At 43.2% G+C, this 19,986-nt stretch overlaps 2 protein-coding genes across 4 annotated transcripts in view; both read right to left on the bottom strand.

The window, feature by feature from the left end:
- Positions 1-9,288, bottom strand: part of peak1 (pseudopodium-enriched atypical kinase 1) — a 179,530-nt gene extending 170,242 nt beyond the window's left edge. For all 3 annotated transcript variants that reach the window (XM_063196774.1, XM_063196775.1, XM_063196776.1), the window contains exon 1: positions 9,026-9,288. The gene's annotated coding sequence lies outside the window, so the exon portion shown is untranslated. The remainder of the gene's footprint in view (positions 1-9,025) is intronic.
- Positions 9,289-15,664: 6,376 nt separating this feature from the next.
- The window catches only part of hmg20a (high mobility group 20A), a 24,519-nt gene continuing 20,197 nt past the window's right edge, over positions 15,665-19,986 (bottom strand). Inside the window, exon 8 of the mRNA XM_063196769.1 lies at positions 15,665-15,801. Coding sequence (XP_063052839.1) covers positions 15,665-15,801 — 137 coding nt within the window. The remainder of the gene's footprint in view (positions 15,802-19,986) is intronic.

Below are 19,986 nucleotides of genomic sequence, written 5' to 3'. Positions count from 1 at the left end.
CATGATAGCACTCGGGCATGTCAAGAAAATCTCCTCTCTTGCCATGGCAATGCAGCTCAGGTATGCGGCATGCATGCCTCAAAATTGCCCTCAGTAAACAAGGCTCGCAGCAACTAAGGTGTGTGTATACATGGAGTTTTTTGTTTATAAACATGGAGTTGTGAGGAGGGGCAAGACACTGCCAGCCAACCACCTGAGCTAATTTTTTGACAGACAGCGGTCTACAACAATCAGAGGTTGAGTTGTGCGCAGCCAGGGTCGCGCAGCCAGGGAGAAACAAAAAAATGGGAAAACCATGTATACGTGAAGACTGCATTGGGCTGGGCTGTGCTGTGCTGGCTAAGGTGTGTGTATACTTGAAGACTGCGTTGGGCTGGGCTGTGCTGTGCTGTGCTGGCTAAGGTGTGTGTATACGTGAAGACTGCGTTGGGCTGGGCTGGGCTGTGCTGGCTCGGGGGAAAGGGGGTTTCTTATCTGCCTGCCACTGCAAAGTGTGCCTCTAATTTTAGCACTCATCCCCAGAACAAGTACAGGAGGCAAGGCAGCCTAAACTTAAACCACAAACATGGATGCAGTGTGTTGCTGTTGACCCCCCACAACCCAACCCCCACCCCCCACTCCTGTGCAATTAACTTCCAGGAAAATGACCGGCTAGAGTCTCAAGGGGGGGTGGCGACCGACGACTGACCGCTGAGGGGGCTGGTTCAGAGGTGATGCAACAGCTGGGGCTGTGCAGAACAATGTAATTACCAGCGATTATGGGCAACACTGGATTCAAGCTGGAAAACCCACAGGCTGGAAATTCCATCAGGACTCGATGGAGTGAGTGACCCTCCTCAACCACCCAGCCCCTTCTTCCAAAACACACACACACACACACACACACACACACACACACACACACACACACACACACACACACACACACACACACACACACACACACACACACACAAACACACACACACAGCCTTCCTAAAGCCTGCCCCTTACACCTGTGACTGTTGGTTGGTTAGCAAACAGGCCGGCCAAATATGGGCCTTGTTTGGCTCAACACACAAACACACAGTACTGTTTGTCTTGGAGTACTCCTGTGATTGTTTACTCGCCGCAGGAAGTGGCAAGGCCTTTGACATACCACCGCTATCAAGGTTATTACAGCTATCTGGATGACTTATCAACAAAGGGCTCCCTGTGTCTGCAATACGCAGAAACCAACATAATTTATTTAAGCCCTTTTGTCTTGTTGTTTGTCCAGTTTGCGCTCAAGGGGAAGTGACGGGGGTGAACTAGGGAGGGCTGTACTAGCAATCTTCGACGAGCATAAAGCAGTTGAATAGATAGAGCTGTTGAGAAAAACAATGTGAGATCATGGTGGAATAGCTCAGTCGAGGCCAGCAAAGGTGATCACCAACAAAACTGCAATTTTATGACCGCAAAGCAGTCATTTGCTATCAAAAACACATGGGCTAGGGGTAAGAAAAAATCCTTCCAGCCTCGACAGTTCCTTGGTTTGTGCCTGGAATCCTTCAGTATTATATTCTTATTCTTCTCTCCCTGGTCCAAGTAGACAGGTTTCGATACGACTAGCCTATGAGGAAAAACACCATTCGTCATGAACAGCCACAGCAATATCCTTGAGGGAATTGTAAAGAACGCTGAGGAATTTGAGAGATCATGCCAGAAGGAGAAAGAAGGCTTTGAAAAAAAGAAGAGAGAGAAAAGAAAAACGAGAGAAAAAAAAATATTAAAGAAATATGAGAGGGGGGAAAAATGTCAAAAAAAGGGAGTTTTCCTCTCTGTCCAGAATGAGTGTTCTCTGGACAGGATGTGCAGTGCAGTGGAGCTGAAGAATGAGAGGTCAGGCTTACCTGTTACAGTCATCAGCTCCCATCATGCACCACGGTCAGCCAGCCAGCCAGCCAGACGCTTCGTTTGAGCCAAATAGCCAATAAACGCTAACACTCTGAGCTAAAGCAGACCCTTGGTGCCATTGCAATTCATTCTGCCTCTAAGGGCAGACCCATGGTGCTCTTGCAATTCATTCTCCTCCCCCACCCTCCCTTTCCCCCCTAACCTACTACAGCTCGGCACATCAGCAGTACTGGGTCAGGGAGGGGGTATATTTAAACCTGTCCAAGTGATATAGGAGCCTTTCTGAGTGGCAAGGCATGGGGCGAAAGGTGTGCAGTGCACGCTGCCTCAACAGGCTAGTTCTCTGAGGCCAGGAGCACTGTGGGAGCTATGACAGCAGACCCGCGCCCCGCAGTCCAAAGCCCCCTTTTTTGAGCACTGCCAGACCTGTCACTCTTGTCTTGACTCACGCAATGAAAATAACACTGTCATCACCACCTTTGCTGTCCACACACACACACACACACCACACGCGGCAGCCAAAACAAGAGGCCCCACACACACACACACACACACACAGACACACAGACACACAGACACACAGACACACAGACACAGACACACACACACACACACACACACACACACACACACACACACACACACACACACACACACACACACAGCCAGGGAGACAGGCAGGCAGGCAGGCAGGCAGGCAGGCAGGCAGGCAGGCAGGCAGGCAGGCAGGCAGCCATCCATGCTGAAGAATGGCCGGGTCGCCTTTTTAAAATGTGGTCTCCGGTTTCGGGGAGGTTGAGCAATGTAGGTGAGTCAGACAGGACAGTGATCACCGCTGTGTAATTTTCACAGTGCTACACCAAAGGAGACACAAAAACAAATACAAAACAAACACCCTCTCCCTCTTTCTCCCTCTACTTCTCCCTCTCCCTCTCCCGTTCCCAAACAGGCTACAGGACACTACAGTGGGCGTCACACACACTGCCATTACGCAGCGCAGCAGCCATTCCTTCGCCTTCACATCCGCTTCTAGTGGGGAGTGAGGAAGAGTGCACTTGCCAATATGATAATGTTGGGCTGGATTTAGATTGAGCAAATACTCATTATGTCAGCTGAAAAGTGGCAGCTAGAGGCTTCCTGCCGTTTATATAACGTGTCTAATTACTAGAGGGAAGGATCGGCCTCAGTCCACACAGTAGTTATATTCTTCCCCAATCTAGCTCATCTGCTTGTTAAGCTGCCTGCTGCATTGAAAAAAAAGTCCTTTGGAATGCAGAGTTTGCTGCGGAGCCGATACTCAATACAATGTCCAAAACAGAAATGTAACTAGTTTTATGGTCGCCATAACTCAGGTTACGAAAAGTATGTTTTTGTCCTTTGTCTTGGACAAAACATGGGGAATAATCTTGTGTAGCAGTACTTAGACATGGGCTACAATGTATAATGCCGCAACATCATGATCACAAATGGGGGCAAACCCACAAAACCAGGGGATTTTAACAGGGAAGATAACATCCCTCACGGCCCAATAACAAGGCTGCTGAAAGCCCTGCGGTCACTTGTGTAGTAATGGCGTGTTTTGGAAAGCTGTGTTGAGGTGAGTCGGCTCATGTAGGATACAAAACAAATATCCAATGACCGCAGCGCCCATCTCCGATGGCCAATTTTCGATGCGGAGAAAGGTTCATTTTTAATCGCTGGATTTGCAAAAAAAAGAACAAAATGTGCCCAGAATAGAATCATGACAATGATTGTTGTGTATTTGGGAGGAGCATCTTTGCCTTAATTTCAGCTAGACTGAAATGCAACAACCGCTGCCCCTAGCAAGCATTTCCCAAATGGGTTCATGTGAAGAAGACACCCATGTGTTCTCACTAAAACGCAGGGCACTGGGTTTATGGAGACATCCACCGCAGGGTCAGCAGCAAACACATGTGTAGATGGACATGTGGGATGTGTTCTTACACACATCTTAAAACAGAACCATGGCAGGAGAGGAGTTTGCATGTTGTTACAGCCTTATGCATCAATAACGTGTATATTAACTAAGTGTTGGTTCTGTTACTACACAGTTATAACACATGCTTCCACATGTTTTGATTTGCGATGGGAGTGTCAAATGCACCAGTTCTACCATTGCAGGTGCTAAAAGAGCTGCAACTGGCTTTGCTGTTCTCATGTTGCAAACAGGATAGTAGGCATCCACACTAGAGAGAGGGAGACATGGAGGTAGAGGGAAATAAAAAAAAAAGTTTATCGCTATCAATTGGCAGGCAGAGAGTTAGAGCCCCAAAAATGTTAGCCTCTGTCCATTCTCTCTCTCTCTCGCTCGCTCACTCACTCTGCCCAGCTTCTCTCCCTCTTGCAGTGCTCTCCATGCCCAACTTCAAACCATCCAACCTCCCACCTCCTACTTCGCCTGCACCTTGCCCACCTGCATTAGCATTTCAAACGCCAGGGCCAAAAACTAGGGGTGTCTTCCCTCCACCGCTGGCGCTGGGGGAAAAAAATGTCCACTGTGACTATCAATGTCAGACTGCGGCAGCACAACTAGTCAGGGGTGAATTTCTCAAAAGAGAAGTTGTTAGCCTGTTAGCAACTTCGGTAGTTGCCAATGGGAAAATGCATTGAAAACAGCAAAGTAGCTACTGTAGTTAGCAACTTTGGTTTTGAGAAATTCACCCCAGGAGAGTGGTGTGTGAGGAGGAGCGCCAGGAGAAAAGGAGGACTACTGCGCGATATTTCACATCAAAGACTTCAGCTGCTCTGTTTCATTCAAATGACTGTGGCAGAAAAAGGAGGAATTTATTCTTAGAAGCTTGCATTATTAAATAATAAGTCTTTGACAGTTAGGCGCCTCTAATTTATGAGAACACATTCTTGAGGGGCTCTCATCATTTGCATCAGATCAGACACGATTTAATGGCATCTATTATGCGTATTATGCTCTACTTTTTCATGAAATGAGAGGCGTTTTTTTTTCCTTCTTCTTCTTCCTGCCTCAAAGTGACAACGAAGGTAAACCATGATGAATTGTGATTGCCAGAACGTTCCAATCATGTTCATATTGTCCATAAGGTTTGCTTCTAGCCCGGTAACCTGACCAAAGGACACTGGGTCACCGATGGCTTAGGTCAAGATACTGGTCAAGATACTTAGGTCAAGATACTGGATCTTCATCAGGATGCCTGATGAAGATCCAGTGTGATCGAAACGTTGCATTTTAAATAATAAAGTTTATTTTTGGAGCTTATCGGCAGTGTGCAGACCTACCTTTTTCAACTATCTGATTTTTTTGTCTGGCACCTGCAACAAGTGTTTTTGGATGTGCGCACCCTACCCAAAACTACCTTAGGTCAAGATACGCAATTTCCCTAAAATAAAATATTCATAGAATCTAGGTTTCTAGTTGAAGCTGAAAGGGCAGGGCATGCATGCTTCTGTGACCCTGTTCCTAACAGATTTAAAATAAAGACAATGGGGGGGAAAACCCCAAACTACTTTTGACGTGCCACTGAACAAAATAGGTCACCCCTCGTGTGTGAATTCCTCTCTGACCTCCATTTAGCATATTTTCATTTCACACCAAAACTATTTTTGAAACAGTATTAATACTGAAAGTAAAGCACCTTTGCGTATATACAGTTGCGGGCTGCTTGCAATGTGAGCGGTGCTTGCAAGCAAAACCAACAGTATTATTGATACTGAAAGTGAAAAACGCCTTTGCAGATTTACAGTCACTGGTTGGTTACGGTACAATGTGTGTAGTGTTTGCAAGCAGAGCAGGACAGGACAGCTCTCTCTCTCTCTCTCTCTCTCTCTCTCTCTCTGCTCTGGGGTCACACCTGTTCTACAGCTCTCCGGACTGAGGGGAAGGGGGTAGAGTTCAAAGAGCAAGGTGTCACATAACATATCCGCAACCACATCATGGAGGGCACTGAGAATTTTGACCAAGAAAAGCAGAGCACACATGCGTGTCAGACAAACAAGCAAGTAAATGGCAAGATCCTAGTGTCACTTATACTCTGTGGAGAAAGGACACAAAATACCGCAGGCTACTTTTGTTTTGGGGTAGATGTATTATAAAAGGTATTATAAACGTCTGCTGAGAACAAAATGTGAAGGTGTTCAAACAATGACTATCCGAATTCACCGTTGTTTACTGCACAAACGCCTTCATGAGCAAAAGCTTGCACATGGCCAACAAGCAAGACTTTCACCGCTGAGGGGACAGAACAGCTGGAGAGCCTTATTGAACAACAGCAACACGCACTGGACTGGAGGCTTAAGAATTCAGAATTAAGTCTGAAAAGTGGATAGTTGAGGCGTTCATATGAAACTTTTTCCCATGCCAAACTATTCCACTTATTTCAAGTTCAGTGAAATGCCATTGTGGGTCATTCCACGCCAAATCAACAAGAGCCCGCGCACTTAGGTCTCAAAAAATTCTGAAAATATTACCAAGTGTACCCGTGGTACTTAAGAGAAACACTGTACATTTATTTGAATGAAAGATGTATCCTCTCCGTGTTACAGCCAATTTTACTGGGGGAGGGGGGTGCCCATTTTGTTCACACTATTTTTTTTGTCAAAGTTCACAAGCCCGTAGCTCAATAACTAAACCATGTAGGAAGTTCACATTTGACATGCTGGTACATAGATAGGAATAATTTGTTGCTAAACTGTCAGTTTTGGTCTGTATGATCCTGCATCTTCATAGCATTCCCTCAAAGATGATACAAATTGTACTGGAGTTTTTGGCTGTGCTCTGTTTAGGCCTTCAGAAGACATAGTTGTGCCCAACATAGCCTCTTGATTTTTTCCCCTTGAAGAGACAAGTGGGAACACTCTCATAAAAAGCTATAAATAGAAAGGAAATCCCATCAGTGTTTGACCAGAAGACCTCACAAGTCTGACAAATCATTTTGGGTGTCATTTTCAGAGCTCCAGAACCCCTTGTGGGATTGTCCACAGATTTTTATTTTATTTTTTTCTTCATTCTCCATGAATTCTTCTTTTTAAAAATGCCAATGAGACTTGTCTTATGTGATGATTTCTTTTATAATTTCCAACCTGAACATGGGAAACATGCACATTGACAGCAATATGTTTTCTATGCGTTTCTTCCGCTGCCATCTGCTGGTCAGAAAAAGTAACAACATGACTCTTTGTGCCTGACCTACTGTCTCTTTTGGTGTGCGAACCTTCTCCCACATTGAACGCTCCTGAAATCATTGAAATTAAAAGGGATACCTGCACCCCTGCACAGGGACTCTCGGGTGATCATGTCCGGCCAAATTTGCATTTGATTATTTAGTATTTACATTAAATGTTATCAAAATCATGTTGCTCTCTTTTTGCATTTTGCCCATGTTCAGGGTGGAAATTAAAAAAGAAAACATCACATAAGACAAGTCTCATTGGCATTTCTAAAAAGAAGACTTCATGGAGAATGAAGAAAAAAATAAAATAAAAATCTGTGGACAATCCCACAAGGGGTTCTGGAGCTCTGAAAATGACACCCAAAATGATTTGTCAGACTTGTGAGGTCTTCTGGTCAAACACTGATGGGGTTTCCTTTCTATTTATAGCTTTTTATGAGAGTGTTCCTACTTGTCTCTACAAGGGGAAAAAATCAAGAGGCTATGTTGGGCACAAATATGTCTTCTGAAGGCCTAAACAGAGCACAGCCAAAAACTCCAGTACAATTTGTATCATCTTTGAGGGAATGCTATGACGATGCAGGATCATACAGACCAAAACTGACAGTTTAGCAACAAATTATGCCTATGTATGTACCAACATGCCAAATTTGAGCTTCCTACATGGTTTAGTTATTGAGCTACGGGCTTGTGAACTTTGACAAAAAAAAGTGTGTGAACAAAATGGGCACCCCCCTCCCCCAGTAAAATTGGCTGTAACACGGAGAGTATACATTTTTCATTCAAATAAATGTACAGTGTTTCTCTTAAGTACCACGGGTACACTTGGTAATATTTTCAGAATTTTTTGAGACCTAAGTGCGCGGGCTCTTGTTGATTTGGCGTGGAATGACCCTTATCCTTCACCAGCAGGTTCAGGTTCAGTCGTATTTCACATGTGCATATTCATGACAAGACATGTAGGCTGCTGTGTGACTGCAGGGGAGAAAGGGAAGCGCCAGTGTTTACATGTTTGCTCGTGGTGATGGTTTAGTCCTGTTCTACAAAAAGTCACAATACTTTGGTTTAATTAGTAGCCCATCAGCACACACAATGTTGAAAAATTAGGAAGTTGATCAGAGGTTGAAGCTTGATGACAAATCAGGGCTCAATTAAGCAATATCTATTCTGTGACAAGGCAACAAGGCAAGTGCTATTTTTGTAAGGAGTTGTCAACACCACCGCATTTCTGGTCTAATTTTACATACTTTCAGTCGAGTGTTGACACATTGTAACGACAATGACTGCGAGTATAGCCTACTGAACACTTCTGTTTTGCACCGTACCATTTCTCTATCTTTTTCCATACGTGCCAGAGATCACACAAATAACTGGTGTGCATAGTCACTGTGACACAGTTCTCAATGTGGCCCAGTCATTTACAAAGAACATTTGACACACACACGACGCTGAACGAATTGGTGAAATGTAACCTATACAAAAAGTAGCCTTCGAGAGGAAATTTGAGATTCTGTTCATTTTTATCTGGAGTACATTCTATCATTGTTTGACGTCACACTATAAAAAAGCGGACGAATGAAACGTGATGCAGTGTCAGTTCGCAGTCAAAAATCTGTGTAGCGAATTCCCATTTTAATCTGTGGACAGTAGTTTTACCCCGTGGTTTCTCCAATGTAATGTGCACTCAGCTTATAGCAATTTTACAACAATTAATGCCCATGGTGTTATAGTTCTGCTATTAAACGCTATCGTGTTGTGCAGGTAAACTTTTAGCTAGCCACTTCGCTGCACCAAGCGAAAACAGCGCCGAAACTAAATAGCTTTACATGCGAGCACACACAAACGATATCAGTGCAAAACTGCTCCAACAACATGAAAATACTGTAAAACATGTATACTGTTAGTAAAGCACTTAAACTTTCATATGAGTATGATATAACGTTACGCCTGTGTCTTCAGACTGGAAAAATTGGAACTTTTTTCCTTACCGTTAGCACTTATAAGTCACATTCCTTTAAACTCTTGACACCATCTTAATCCGATCGCGGCGTGCTGTCCAACAGTGGAAATGTCGAATCCGTGGAATATTTTAATGATTTAGGAAATAATCACGCGTAGCTGGTCGCGCACACTTTGGTGAGCTTTCAGCCGCAGCATTTCCAGCCATTCGCGTGGACGCGCGCGTACGTAGCTAAGGGCGGTCTCTAGTCTCAAGTGTTGGTACGCAGTTCACAGAAGAATGTCGGGCACGCGCGGCGCTCAGCATTGGATACAAGTAGGGGTCTGGGTTCATAAGCATTAAACGAGTGTCACAGAATCAGAGCAATTAAAACATAATCTGCTCCATTTACAAGAATGTAATCATTGCCATATTCCAAGAAATAAACGCCCCAAGTTATCTAAGCTATTAGGCCTAATTGATAGTGTGACCTCCAGACAATGAATGATATTTAGTCAACAAATACAAGAATTGGCCCCACTGTCTGGGAAATGGGTGGGTATGAACATCACAGCTAGCAATGACATGGCAGTGTGTGGTAGCCTACAATTTGCTCGTCATACATACTTGTTGAATGGGGTGTGTAAACATTGTAGCCAGGGCCGGCTGTGGAGTTCCCCCTGTGATCCCAGTTTCTTTTGGCCCCTGCTATCGGGAAGGGGAGAGGGTGGATCAGTAGTGTGTGAGGTGGTGGGTCAGCACTCAACAATGTGGGGGAGTGACTCATGTCTTTACACATTCCTGACATTGTTCCCACCCCTAACCCAACCAACCGCCATCAGGGCCGAGGCTGAGAGAGAGAGAGAGAGAGAGAGAGAGAGAGAGAGAGAGAGAGAGAGAGAGAGAGAGATGTGAGGGCCGATCAAGCATGAGGCATTGCATCAAAGATGGAGCCCTCCCACCTGCCAACATATCTGTACCAAAAGTCTTTCATCCTTGGCAATATGAGACCTTTGTATCTTGAGTCCCCCCACCATTATATTATCATCTTTTGATGATTTTGGTGACTTACCAGTCATTCAAAAGGTGATCCACATAAAGTCGATTCAAAAGAAAGCGTAGGCCTATTCAATACATTGATGTACTACTGACCATTGTTGGTTATGAGAGCAAGATTATAATACCACCACCACTCTGAAGTAGGACCATATTAAAGCTAATGTGGTGCCCCCGAGCACTGTACCTCACTGGGGCCCCCCGTTATAAACAATATTTGGTAAGTTTGTGTCTTGTGGTGCCCCTCGCTGGTCCAAAATGGCTGGTGCCGCTGGCCCTTATGAATAATCCGTCCCTGCTCTGAAGTAGTCGTGGGGATTTTATACAATAGATTGTTCCATGGGTTCTCCATGCCAAATAAGGTGATTCTGTTTCTTCTTTCTGGGCCTATTCAATTATACAGGTGTGGCCCTAGACAAGAGAGTTTTGATTACAGGCACTACAGGTAGGATTACATCATCACTACATAGTTTCCATTTTGGAACAATAAAAAAATAAAAAATAAAGTAACAAGAGCAGCAGTAGGTCTACACAACATCAGAGAGAGAACCTTAAATAACTATTTACATGATGAGTCATGCTTTAAGTAAATAATTTGTGATTACTCATTTGAGGAAGGAATAAGGACCGCACACATGAGAGGCCTGTCTGAAAGGGCAAGTCTGGCACACACACATGCTCTCTCTTTCATCATCCTCCATCCAAATGCTTTCAGAATGATGCTAAATAACACAGGGCCATAAACACATACTTGCTCTGAGTATGTAACTGTGTGCGTCAAGTTTCCCAGGATACTATATTGGACAAACAAGTATTTTTTTTCTTTCACCCTCCTCCAATTTAGTCTTTTCTGAGACTAATCAGAAGAACCAAATATAAACCATCGCTGCCGTGCGTGCATAACAATCTCCAGAATTATGCAAATCTGTAAACAGTAACAAAGAAAGAACAACTAAAGATGTTAATCTCCACGGAGATGAAAAGGGAAATTGATGAATCTGTGAGTAAGCAGTGATTGTGTACAAGACATGGGACTCAAAGGATTTCATCAGAGAGACAATGCATAATTTATCATACATCAGTGAATCTGTGTAATACTCCTCAGTTAAAGGGAAAAAATCTTCAGGTAAATCTTGTTGCCTCAGAGATTTTCACCTTAATGGGTTTTCTGTCAGCCACGACAAGTCTTTTCCAGCAGGTACTCTAATCAATGACAAATGCAAAGAGGGGGAAAACAAATAATATTTAATTGATTGTATATACTACTACCCGCTGATTTTAATATAAAACTTATCCTTTGTTGAGTGCTACATTGCTCACTGAGGCGTCAAGTTATTTTGGGGTATTGCTGCCTTGGAAAGAAAAAAAGAAAAGAGAAGCCCCAAGCTGATATCAGTGGTGCCAACTGAAAATGGAGAAGGATGTGAGTTCTGCTCAGCTCAGCGCATGACTTCTGACTCACTACTTATACATCCTGCATCTCTCCCTGGCTCCCCCTTTTATGGAAATGGTTTCTTTTTCCTCAAACAGGGGACACACTCTCTCCCTCACTCTCCTCCATTGTCCCCTCTGCACCCCCCCTGTTCAGGAAACTCTGAGGGGGGAAAAGTAGCTGACACAGCCATGGTGAGGATGGGCAAACCAAGCGGCACAGAGGTTGTGAAGGCTGGAGACTATGACTCTGGGCACAGCTTTTAACCCATTTTAGCCTAAGGCACCTGCAAAACTCCTGCTGAATGCCTAAGCCCTTTTTTTGGAAAAGGTGCCTTCTGCCTATTAAAATCTAAATATCTCAGCCTTCGTCCGAAGCACATCAAAACATGAAATAAGTTGCCTTTAAAAGCTAGAACCCTCATCTTGCAATAAAATGTGTTCATTCAGCTCTGACATACCCACATTTTTAATAAAAAAAATAAAATAAAAAACCCCTCAAATCTCAAGAGCCTGAATGCAGCGTATATTATGTCGCTTCAGGTGCAAAGGTCAAACAACATATAAACCACATCAGGCTAAAATGGGTTAAGAGCCCTAACCTGGCCAAGGCATCCATTCCCTGCCCTCTGCTCTCCTGCACAGCTGTATGGCTGGCTACAAAGGCAGGCAGCCCAAGGTCCTTTGTGGACACAAAACAATCCCCATCCTTCTCCACACCACACTCCTGTGGCCACGTAAATAATTTACAATTGCAAAGACAATGATGTTAACACTTAAAAGTTTGGAGAGGAAGCCCAGAGCATAACATAACATGAATAAAAAAGGAGAGGAACTCACTCTGCGCCAGGGGAACTACAAAACTGAGCAAAGCTGGTTCTACTTGGCAGAGGAAATAGAAGCGATAAAGAGAGGGGGTGGGGGGCGCGGAGAGTGGAGAGCGGAGAGTGGGAAGTAGGACACCTGTGTGCTGGGCCTGGCTGCTGGGTATGATCCAACACACACGTGGGGCTTTCATAAGGCAGGCAGGATGCTCCAGCTGAGAAACAGGAAATGGGCATCAGAAGAACACAGCCGCCTCCCTCCGTACAACACACACACGCACACCCACACACCCACGCACACACACACACACACACACACGCACACCCACACACCCACGCACACACACATCCCTCCGCCTTATCACCAACACAGGTGCAAACACACACGCGCGCACACACTTAAATAATTACAACATCCGTTTAAACACCTATAAAGTAAATGCAAAGATGATGTTTGCCTACACAAGGCATTTTACAGTCTACACTGGGATGCCATCTTGTAAAAATCCTTTGAAGAGCTTGCAAGATCTTGGATTTACAAGATATTTGACATATAGCAGCCAATCAAAACCAAAGAAAATGTGCCAAAAAATCTCCAACATAGAATGACAACTTTGAGCATCTTTGAGCATCTTGGCATATATAGTCACATTACTGTAATAAATAAATAAACAAATAAATAAAGCAAAACAAAGCACAGACTGCAGATGGTACGCAAAATTATTTCTTGGCTGTCGCATTTCAACCAGTGAACCGTTCCGGAAAAATCTGTCTGCTCAAGGAATTTCCAATCGTGGGGAGGGGGAGACTGCAAAAAGTTCTGGGGCAACACTGGCAGTCTGCTAGAGAGAATGATAAAGAGGGTCTTACACTAAACACATTAGGCTGAAAAAAAGAAGCGGCTTCCGTTGTTTGCCAGAACAATAGCAGCCTACTGTGTGTCCCCCTGGCACTGTCATATGAGGCCCGGTATTAAATTGCCCTCGAGCTGTTTTGCCACTCGTTGCGCCCAAACAATGGGCTCCACATCTGCACATCATCGGCCTGCCAGCACGTCCTCCTCCCTCAATACCCACACACAGGGATGCAGACAGGGGGGGGACGAAGGAGTCGGTTGTCCCGGGCCCAGGGGGGGACAGAGGGCCCAGAATCAGGTTCTCATTACATTGAATGTATTGGATGGGGGGGGGCATTCAAGTGACTTTGCCCCAGGCCTGGCAGAAGTGGTCAGGGCCTGCCCATACATACACAACAGAGCCCCCTTCATATTAATGTCAGTCGGTGTCAAAGACAAGATTAAAATAAAACAATAAAGCTTTCGCAATCTGCAATCATAGAATACACCAACACACCTTCTGTAATGGTGCTATTACACACATCAATGTCCTATTATCACAAAGACAAAACACATCGAAGACAGCAATGACTTGAGGGTTACTGGGATACCTCTCCTCCCCATACACTTTGGATGATGTGCTTTGAGGCTGCGAAAAGCACTTTGGCTTGACAGGATATTGACTCTTCCATTAAAACGAAGAAGCCATTAAAAATGCATTTTCTTTGCACAAACCCCTTAACCACGTTGAATGACACCATAGTGTGAAGAAATCAGAGCAGTGCTTCAATCCTGTTGAATGAAAGATGACCAATGGATCATTGTAAACACATTTTATTAGACAGCACATTCTGTGACACTAAGGCAATGTTGTGATGAAAAGCTATACAATAAATGTCTAATAAAATGAAAATGACACATTTAATAGAAAAAAAATCCTTTCTTACCAACTGACCTTGACAATACAAAACGTTCAATCCGTGTATAAATGATAATTGGCCAACAATGTGTATGTACTATGGTGAAAAAAAAAAAATCTCAAGTCCAATCAGCTGCTTGTGTGAACCTCAGACAATAACCTACCTACGTAAGAGTAGGTGCAAGTATCCTCTGTGTCCCCGTTCTACAAAGAGGAACACTCATATCAATAAAAAAAATAAAAAGATACAAGTCTTACTTTATTTTAAAAAAAGAACAGAAATAAATATTCGGTCACGCTTCATTGAGATGCTTTTAAACAGTGACGTAAGACGGGCAGTGGGCTCACTGGACTAAAAAATGACTTCTTGGCACGGGCATCTGTGCGGACGCCTCTGTCGAGGACCCCTGGATGCTGACCCTCAGGATCACCTCTCCGCAGCTTCTGATGAGGAAACGCCAGTTACCTGCAGCCAGTTTGGTTCAGTCACACACATTAATATGTATTGTCAGTATTCTTATTGCACCCTGTGTGTGTGTGTGTGTGTGTGTGTGTGTGTGTGTGTGTGTGTGTGTGTGTGTGTGTGTGTGTGTGTGTGTGTGTGTGTGTGTGTGTGTGTGTGTGTGTGTGTGTGTGTGTGTGTGTGTGTGTGTGAGAGAGATTATTGTCAATGTCTTATTTAAATGTTTTTAGTTAAACTGCACATTGGAGACTGGTCAAACGTAATTTCAAACTTCTGTGCTAACCCTGTTACATAGATTTTTGACAATATAATACTGTTGACTTGACTATTAACACCAGGATACTATGCAATATTAATAACAGCACAACTGAAAAATATCAACAACAACAACAACAATAAAATGTTTCATGGGATTTCAGACCACAAATGCATAATTTCTCATAACACATTTCTCATAAGTCATTCAACCTTTGTGTTCAGTGCAAAGAGCAAGAGGGAACTCTTCTTGCCAGGACTGCATGTGTGTTTGATTACTAATTAAGTCACTCTAACAGATTGCGTTGTAATCTTAACAGCTCATAACACAGGAGAGCTTTGCCAACAGTCGAAGCACATGTCTTCCGGAGTAACGAGCAATAAGCAATAAAAGCATCCAATTAAGGGATGTGATTATGATTGTGCTGTGTTCCACTTCCCCACTAGCCTGGCTATCAGTACTTCAAAGCTCCAGCATCACAGGAAGTTTGGATGAGGCCGGGCTACTACCACACACAGCTACGCTCATTCTTCAGATGCATCAACACCTCTCTGACGGTCCTAATCACTGGAATGTGTAAATCTCACTGTTGAGTTGAAATGACACTGCCCATCTACAGAGTTTTACACTGACTTTTGACTCACTTTTAGAGTGATTTGATCTTGATTTACTGTTTTTCCTAATTTTTTCAAGTATGGGTGAGGCCGGGCTACTACCACACACAGCTACGCTCACCTCTATAAACGTGTCACCACCTCTCTGACGGTCCTAATCATTGGAATGTGTAAATCTTCCTCCTCGCTTTTAGAGTAATTTAACGCTGAATACTCCATCTGAATTTCCTTTTTGTTCCCCATTTTTTTCAGTATAGGTGAGGCCAGGCTACTACCACACACGGCTCCGCTCACCTCTCCAGGCGGCTGACCACCTCCCTGACGGTGCCGATCAGGTTCTCGTGCTCCTGGGGGTTGGTCAGGATGAGGCCGTGCAGCCTCTTCATGTAGGTGTCGATGGTATCCAGCGTGGGCGTCTCTCCGCTGCCTACAACACACAAAGGGAAGAGGAGAATGGGGTGAGGAGAAAGAGTAACAAGCAATCAAGGATCACACCGCACTCTCGATTAAAAAGGTGCCAACAAACAAAAACTGTGTAAAATAGAAAGAAAAATGTCTGCACACTTAAATCCTCTTTGTGTTCTTTTTAATAAGCCAAGCTTTTGGTCAACTGACCTTCCTCAGGGCTCAGACAGGAGACAGAGGAACAAATAATAATAATCAAGACAAAGGTCACTTCAAAGGAATGGTCTCAGAAAAAAAAACAACCAAGCAGTCAACTCCACAGTCAAACTAACGATTCCATTTCAAATTCTGAGGAAGGAGGTGTCAAAACATAAGAATTTCCTGCACCTAATGCTAAAATGCTGAACCGGAGCGCTCTACTGTTTCAGTCCTTTGAAGTGGGCGTGTAGTCTGAGGATATATGGGGTGACACAGGGCAGGACGAAGGAATGAAACTTTTCCACAAGGTCAAAGCAGAGAAAGCTGCCTATGCGAAGGAGCCGGAGAGAAGGTGGCATGAAGGAATTTCATCCTTATTGCAAATGTTACAAAGACATTTCAGGGCGTGACAGGATCCTTATACTGTATATTATAGCGTGTTGAGGAGGAAAGGATGGATGTAGAGAGAGAGAGAGAGAGAGGTACAAAGAGAAGGAGAGGGAGGGAGAGGGAGAGAGAGAGGTACAGAAAGGGGGAAAGAGAGGGAGGGAGAGAGAGAGAGAGAGAGGGAGGGGGAGAGAGAGAGAGAGAGAGAGAGAGAGAGAGAGAGAGAGAGAGAGAGAGAGAGAGAGAGAGAGAGAGAGAGAGAGAGAGAGAGAGAGAGAGAGAGAAAGAAGAAAAGACAGACAGAGAAAGTGTATGAACGACAAGACAAAGAGAATGAGAGTCAAGGGAGAGGACCCTTTGGAGCAGCAAAGACAAAAGAGCCATATCATTCATGCATGAGGCAAATGGTTCATGAGGCATTTAGATTACATTACAAACGGCTCCTGAGACGGTTCATGAGGCATTAAGATTACATTACAAACAGCTCCTGAGATACCCCACAGCAATGTCCTTCAACTGCACACTTTCAAAGTCACCACTCCTGAGCCCTGATTAGCAATACAACCTATAACCGATTTCCTCTATGGCTGCCCATATTTAGGCACCAGGCGTTATTTGAAACGGCCTCCTTGTCAGCCTCTTTCTCTCATCATTATGGTATGCAGTGAATAGATGTTAAAGAAAAAGAAAAGAATGCCGCACACTCTGCTCCATGTTTTAATGGTGAAGTGACGTTTCGGCCGTCTGGCCTTCTTCAAACTTACAAAACAACCACATCCACAGTGCCTTTATATCAACCCCAATTAGTGAACACCTGGTCCCCCTAGAGCATAGAGCTCCCCCATTGTTTGTTCACCTTAAATGCTTCTGAGCACAAGGCTCACTCGTTAGCAAATCAGTCTTAATTAGAGGTGACCAGTATTTTCATCTATTTACACATGTTAACAGATTGAAATTAAAACATCAGTTCATCAAAACATCACAAATAATACAATCTGAAAACACAAAAACACATTTTACAGGAAACTCTTCAGAGAAAACATTTAAGGTCATATTCAACATTCAAACCATAAGGTGTTAAGGTTTTTAAATGGTATATCCAGTAGTGTTCTCTTCTGGAGAGTAAGTTGTCTAAATCACCTCCTCTAGGGGGTAAAACCACTTTCTCAATACCAATGTATTTAAGGGATGAAATGGGGTGATTGAATTCAACAAAATGAGCAGCAACAGGATAATTTAAATTTTTGCATCTTATCGTGCTGCGGTGTTCAGCTATACGTGTCTTCAAGGATCCAAAGATGTCGCTAACACAATCCGTAGATGCATCGGATTCCACAGAAGCACGTCCAAAGTCATCTGAATATAGCCAACAACAAAGGGAAGACATCCTCTACACTGAGTCGTTGTTTGATCAGACCCCTCTACAAGCACCTGAACTCTCCAATGAACTGCTCAACCTTGGCAAGCGCAGAGTCAGGATCCACCTGCATGCAGTCACCCTGAGTGATTATGTGAGGCAAGGCATCATACCCAGAGGTCTACGATGGCAAAAAGAACCTATGCTGGGACAAAAGACAGAGGATTTCCATGAAAGATGGTGCGCTATATTGAACAAATGTTCCTTTGATCTCATGACTTTGCTAATTGAAGAAACGAAAAAAGAAGTGGTAGAATTGGACAAAGAAATTAATGAGAAGAAAGAACTGTTGGCAAAGACATTGGAAAATCAAGGACAATACAATGACCTCCTCAAGCAAAACCAGAAATTGGAAGAAAAACTGGCAAAAGAAATAAAGGAGAGGAAAATAAGAAAGTTCAACAGAGACAAGAAAGACGTGAAGGAGAACAACATCTACCGCTGGTGAAAACCCAGAATGGACAGCAAGAAAAAGAAGACCCGATGACCCACCAACGATTTGACCAATTTTCTTCGGACCAATACTCATCAGCCTCAAGTTCCAGTTTTTTATCAGGACATGCCCAAGACCAAACCCCACCTGTACACAACAACAAAGGAAGGGGTCGCAAAAAAACAAGACCCACAAACCAACACGAAGGGGCAAGAAAAGAAGATCTGGGCCGGACCCGCTCCCAGACCTACCGACCGAGGAAGTAACAATATTTAACCTGTCCAGTAAGTCTTTAGATGAGTTCCATCTCTCGATACTTAACAAAGGACTTTCATTCGTACCCACCATTCACATAAAAGACTTTGATGGAAAAGTGGACTTGTTCAAGTTTTTTAGGAACATTCTTTTAAGAGAATTCTTTAAAGAAAATGTTGAAAAACAAGTTACTGAGTGTGGTGATACAAACACAACTGAGAAAAAAAGTCTTTAAAAACAAAAGCACTTTTGTACCTCCAATTAATCAAAACAATTCAATTGAGACTTACTGTAGACTAGTTGAACAGGATGTTGATAAATATCTCAAAGAAAAACAGAGATTACAATACAAAAACCTGACAAAAGAGGAACGAAATGCTTTGAAAGATCTAAAAGAAGATGAGTCTATTGTTATAAAATCAGCAGATAAGGGTGGAGCTACGGTGGTATTGAACAAAACTGACTATGTAAAAGAATGCTTAAGACAGTTAGCTGACAAAATGTTTTATGAAGAAATACCACAAGATCCAACACAACGTTTTAAAAATATTATTTTTGAAACCATTGATGAACTGTTTGAAAAAGGAGACATCTCCAGAAAAGAACATGACTTTTTACGCATTGAACACCCGGTTATTCCAACTTTTTATACTTTACCCAAGATACACAAGAATCTTGATCAACCGCCAGGCCGACCAATAGTGGCCAGTATCGGTTCTATTACATCCAATCTGTCAACCTATGTGGACCACTTTATCAGACCTTTGACAGAAGCTTTGCCTTCTTTCACTAAAGATACAGGTCATATTGTTAACGTCATTGAGTCCATTAACTCTCTTGGAGACGAAGAGATGTATTTAGTGTCTTTTGATATCAATGCAATGTATACATCCATACCACATGATGGAGGCATGGAAGCACTAGACCATTACTTACTTGATTCTATGTGTAATCCTTCGAAAACTTGCATTTTGGAATTGTCCAAACTAATTTTAAGACATAATTACTGGGTATTTCAAAACACATTTTACATTCAGAGACATGGAGTTCCTATGGGGAGTTCTTTTTCACCTTCTTTCTCAAATCTATATATGGGTCTATTTGAGGAAAACTATATTTATTCTAACCATATTTTTAAAGACAATATCTTTATTTGGAAGAGATATTTGGATGATATTTTTTGCCTCTTTAAAGGATCGGTGACTGAATTAACAGATTTTTTTGCTTACCTCAATTCATGTTCTGAATTTATATCCTTTAGCATGGATTACAACGACACAAAGCTGAGTTTTTTAGATTTGTGATCATTCGAGACGGGGAGAAATTATACACTGATCTCTACACAAAGCCACAGCGAGAAAACTGCCTCTTAAGGGCTGATTCTGACCATCCTCTACCACTAAAGAACAGCCTACCTTTTAGCCAATTCTGTCGTTTAAAACGTATCTGTAAAAAACCTGAAGACCTAAATAAGACATGACAACCATGAAAAATAACTTTACAAAGAGGGGCTACAA

The sequence above is a fragment of the Engraulis encrasicolus genome, chromosome 4 (assembly GCF_034702125.1).
Source record: "Engraulis encrasicolus isolate BLACKSEA-1 chromosome 4, IST_EnEncr_1.0, whole genome shotgun sequence".
Lineage (NCBI taxonomy): Eukaryota > Metazoa > Chordata > Actinopteri > Clupeiformes > Engraulidae > Engraulis > Engraulis encrasicolus.
The sequence above is the reverse complement of the archived record's forward strand: the minus strand, read 5'-3'. Positions and strand labels throughout refer to the sequence as shown.